The 3,392-nt window shown below is 43.5% G+C and overlaps 1 protein-coding gene across 2 annotated transcripts in view; it reads right to left on the bottom strand.

Annotated features, from left to right (window-relative positions):
- The window catches only part of NSUN7 (NOP2/Sun RNA methyltransferase family member 7), a 55,471-nt gene extending 52,297 nt beyond the window's left edge, over positions 1 to 3,174 (bottom strand). For both annotated transcript variants that reach the window (XM_003800692.2, XM_023519626.1), the window contains exon 1: positions 2,865 to 3,174. In XM_003800692.2, the coding sequence (XP_003800740.1) occupies positions 2,865 to 3,174 (310 nt within the window). The remainder of the gene's footprint in view (positions 1 to 2,864) is intronic.
- Between the last annotated feature and the right edge of the window lie 218 nt (positions 3,175 to 3,392).

Below are 3,392 nucleotides of genomic sequence, written 5' to 3'. Positions count from 1 at the left end.
TCATTGTTGTTTGGCGGGTCCGGGCTGGGGATTCGAACCCGCCACCTTAGGTGTACGTGGCTGGCGCCTTAGCCGGTTGAGCTATAGGCGCCGAGGCAGGTTCTTAATTATCTTGGAAAACTCATTGCATTTAGGAATTCTGATTTTATTACAGTTGCACATTCAGAAATTACTTACATGATCATTTAAACCAAGACTGTATTATTATAAGAAAGTAATTTTTAGGCTCAGCGCCTATAGCTCAACCGGCTAAGGCGCCAGCCACGTACACCTAAGGTGGCGGGTTCGAATCCCCAGCCCGGACCCGCCAAAAAAAACAACAAGAAGAAAGTAATTTTTGGTGGCTCAAAAAAAAAAAGAAAAGAAAAAAAAAATAATTTGGGTTTGTTTTTTTTTGTAGTTTCTTTTCTTTTGGCCAGGGCTAGGTTTGAACCTGCCACCTCCGGTATATGGGTCTGACACCCTACTCCTTGAGCCACAGGCGCCACCCAAGAAAATAACATTTTTAAGAAGTGGAAAATAATATTTTTAGTAAGTTAACAACCAATGTCATCTTATTTCATAATTTAAACTTAGAAAAGTGAATGTTGCCAAGAAAACCAGGTTTATAAAGGCCTGTGACAATAATTATCTGCATGGGATTTTCTGGGTCATTAAGAAATTATTAAATAGAGCAGCACCTGTGGCTCAGTGGGTAGGGCACCGGCCCCATATACAGAGGGTGGTGGCGGGTTCAAACCCAGCTCTGGCCAAACTGCAACAAAAAAATAGCCAGGCATTGAAGCGGGCGCCTGTAGTCCCAGCTGCTCCCAAGGCTGAGGCAAGAGAATCGCCTAAGCCCAAGAGCTGGAGATTGCTCTGAGCTGTGAGACGCCACGGCATTCTACCAAGGGCCATAAAATGAGACTCTATGTCTCTACCAAAAAAAAAAAAAAAAAAATTACCAATTAATCAACACAACTGCCCAGTCTACATTTCATTGTTGCAAAGAAAAGAATGTAAAAATGTTCATTTGATTCAATGTGTAAAATGCAACACTTTGGTTGAGGGACAGGGAAGGAGATAAACAGAATCTGAAAGATCGCTTTTTTTTGAGACAGAGCCTCAAGCTGTCCACTGGGTAGAGTGCCGTGGCATCACAGCTCACAGCAACCTCCAACTCCTGGGCTCAAGTGAGTCTCCTGCCTCAGCCTCCCAAGTAGCTGGGACCACAGGTGCTGGCCACATCGCCCGGCTATTTTTTGGTTGCAGCTGTCATTGTTGTTTTTGGTGGGCCCTGGCTGGATTCAAACTCGCCACCTTAGGTATATGTGGCTGACACCTTAGCCACTTGAGACACAGGCGCCAAGCCAGAATCTGAAAGATCAAACTGGAGAAGGAAAAATGGTTAAGATAGACTTAAAAAATCCTGAACAGCAAAAAAACAAAGTAGTGATAACTAAAGAGAAATTGCTTCTTGACAAATTTTTCTTTATGACGACAAATTTCTGGCTTCAAAATTGAGCTACATCATCTCTGCAGACAACAAAAAATACATATTAATTTCTAAATAAGCAGTGGAATAAATATTTCAGTTCAACTGAGCAATTTCAACTGCCTCCCATGTGCAAAGATGTACATAATACTGATACATCCAAATGAGTGTCATCTTTCCACGGTGTCTCTTCAGATGAAACATTTTTGGAACTACATTTAGTCAGTTTATAAACCAATATAAAGTTTATAGTCACAGCTAGTACAAAAATAAACCACTTTAGGCCCTTCGAATGTTCACCTTCTCATAACAATATTTGGTTATTTCCTAGATTCAACCCCACACTTCGAAATTGATAATTAGCCACCATTAAGGGACTCAGAAACCCTGAGTCTCAAACTCTGGAGGCAAATTAGAAAGGGGAATTATACTAAAGTTTGGCTCCCAAAAGTAAAACTACTGACTATAAATGGAATCATCTTCACTGGGCTTGATTTAATTTTAATATTCTTTATTATCACACCTTTTCTTCTTATTCCATCTCTCTGCTCCTCTCCCCAGCCTCCCTTACTGGAGTTTTATATTGGCGTAAGCTCTTAAATTAAAATGCACGATATAAACACAGGGAACGAAAATAAATTCACAGAGAGAGGGAAACAAAGACTTAGATTGTTTCCTTGTTTAATTCGATGTCTGAGCACCACACTTATCTAAGCACCACAGACACACTGCGCTTGGCTCCAAAGCACCTACAGTAAAAACCGGTTCTGGTTTGAAAGAGCTAGTTTCGGCTCAGCGCCTATAGCTCAACCGGCTAAGGCGCCAGCCACGTACACCTAAGGTGGCGGGTTCGAATCCCCAGCCCGGACCCGCCAAACAACAATGACGGCTGCAACCAAAAAATAGCCGGGCGTTGTGGCGGGCGCCTGTGGTCCCAGCTACTTGGGAGGCGGAGGCAGGAGACTCGCTTGAGCCCAGGAGTTGGAGGTTGCTGTGAGCTGTAATGCCATGGCACTCTGCCCAGGGGGACAGCTTGAGGCTCTGTTTCAAAAAAAAAAAAAAAGAAAGAGCTAGTTTCACCAGAACTCTCCTAATTCCTTAGTATTTGCAAAAGACCACAGATAGGCACATGCATAACCAGGGGTGTTCAACCTTTTTCCCCTTCATTTTTATTCACTGGAAGAGATGTCTTGGGCCACACAATACACAAACAGTAAAGAAAGCTAATTAACAAAAAAATACATCCGTGCATACTTTTTTTGTATGCAACCAGAAAAGTCCTCACAAAATCAGCATACTGGCCCGCGAGCTGCACGTTGGATGTGTGTGTGTGTGTGGGGGGGGTCTACATTTCACAAATTTAGTGATTTTCAAGATGGGTACAACTCACATTTCAGGGCACTAAAAGCCAGCTCATAGGACAAACGACGAAAGGATTCATCCTCAGAATCAGAAGAGGACGGCAGGGGTTCATGCCCATACTTTATTAAGACTTTCTCTGGCGATTTTTCGATTCGAATACCCTGAAAAATGTTCGCTGCCATAACGTAAACGGAGTCCGGATAGCCAGATTTTTCAGGCACACCAGGTGGGCTTTTTCCGCAGGATGCTCTGTCATCCGACAGTCCCAGAGAAGAGAGTTGGGAGATCGAGGTATTGCTTTTGTTTGAAAACTCCAGTTCATCTGTGGAGTTGAGCATGTCTGCCTCTGGACTGTCGTCAGTAACAAAAGCTTGAATTACAAGGCAGATGTTCCAGGAAACGGTTTCCCTTGTTCCTTAAGCATCGTCTCTGTGAAAAGAGCAGGTTATCTGGGTGAATCGCCGTTTCTGCAGCCCCCACCGGTGGCCCTCTTCGTCGCAGCCTTAAAGATAAGCGATGGCATTTACTGGCCAGTTCGCACATCCCATACTTCAGC

This window comes from Otolemur garnettii, unplaced genomic scaffold (assembly GCF_000181295.1).
Source record: "Otolemur garnettii isolate 467f Iridium unplaced genomic scaffold, OtoGar3 scaffold00181, whole genome shotgun sequence".
NCBI classification, from domain to species: Eukaryota; Metazoa; Chordata; class Mammalia; order Primates; family Galagidae; genus Otolemur; species Otolemur garnettii.
The sequence above is the reverse complement of the archived record's forward strand: the minus strand, read 5'-3'. Positions and strand labels throughout refer to the sequence as shown.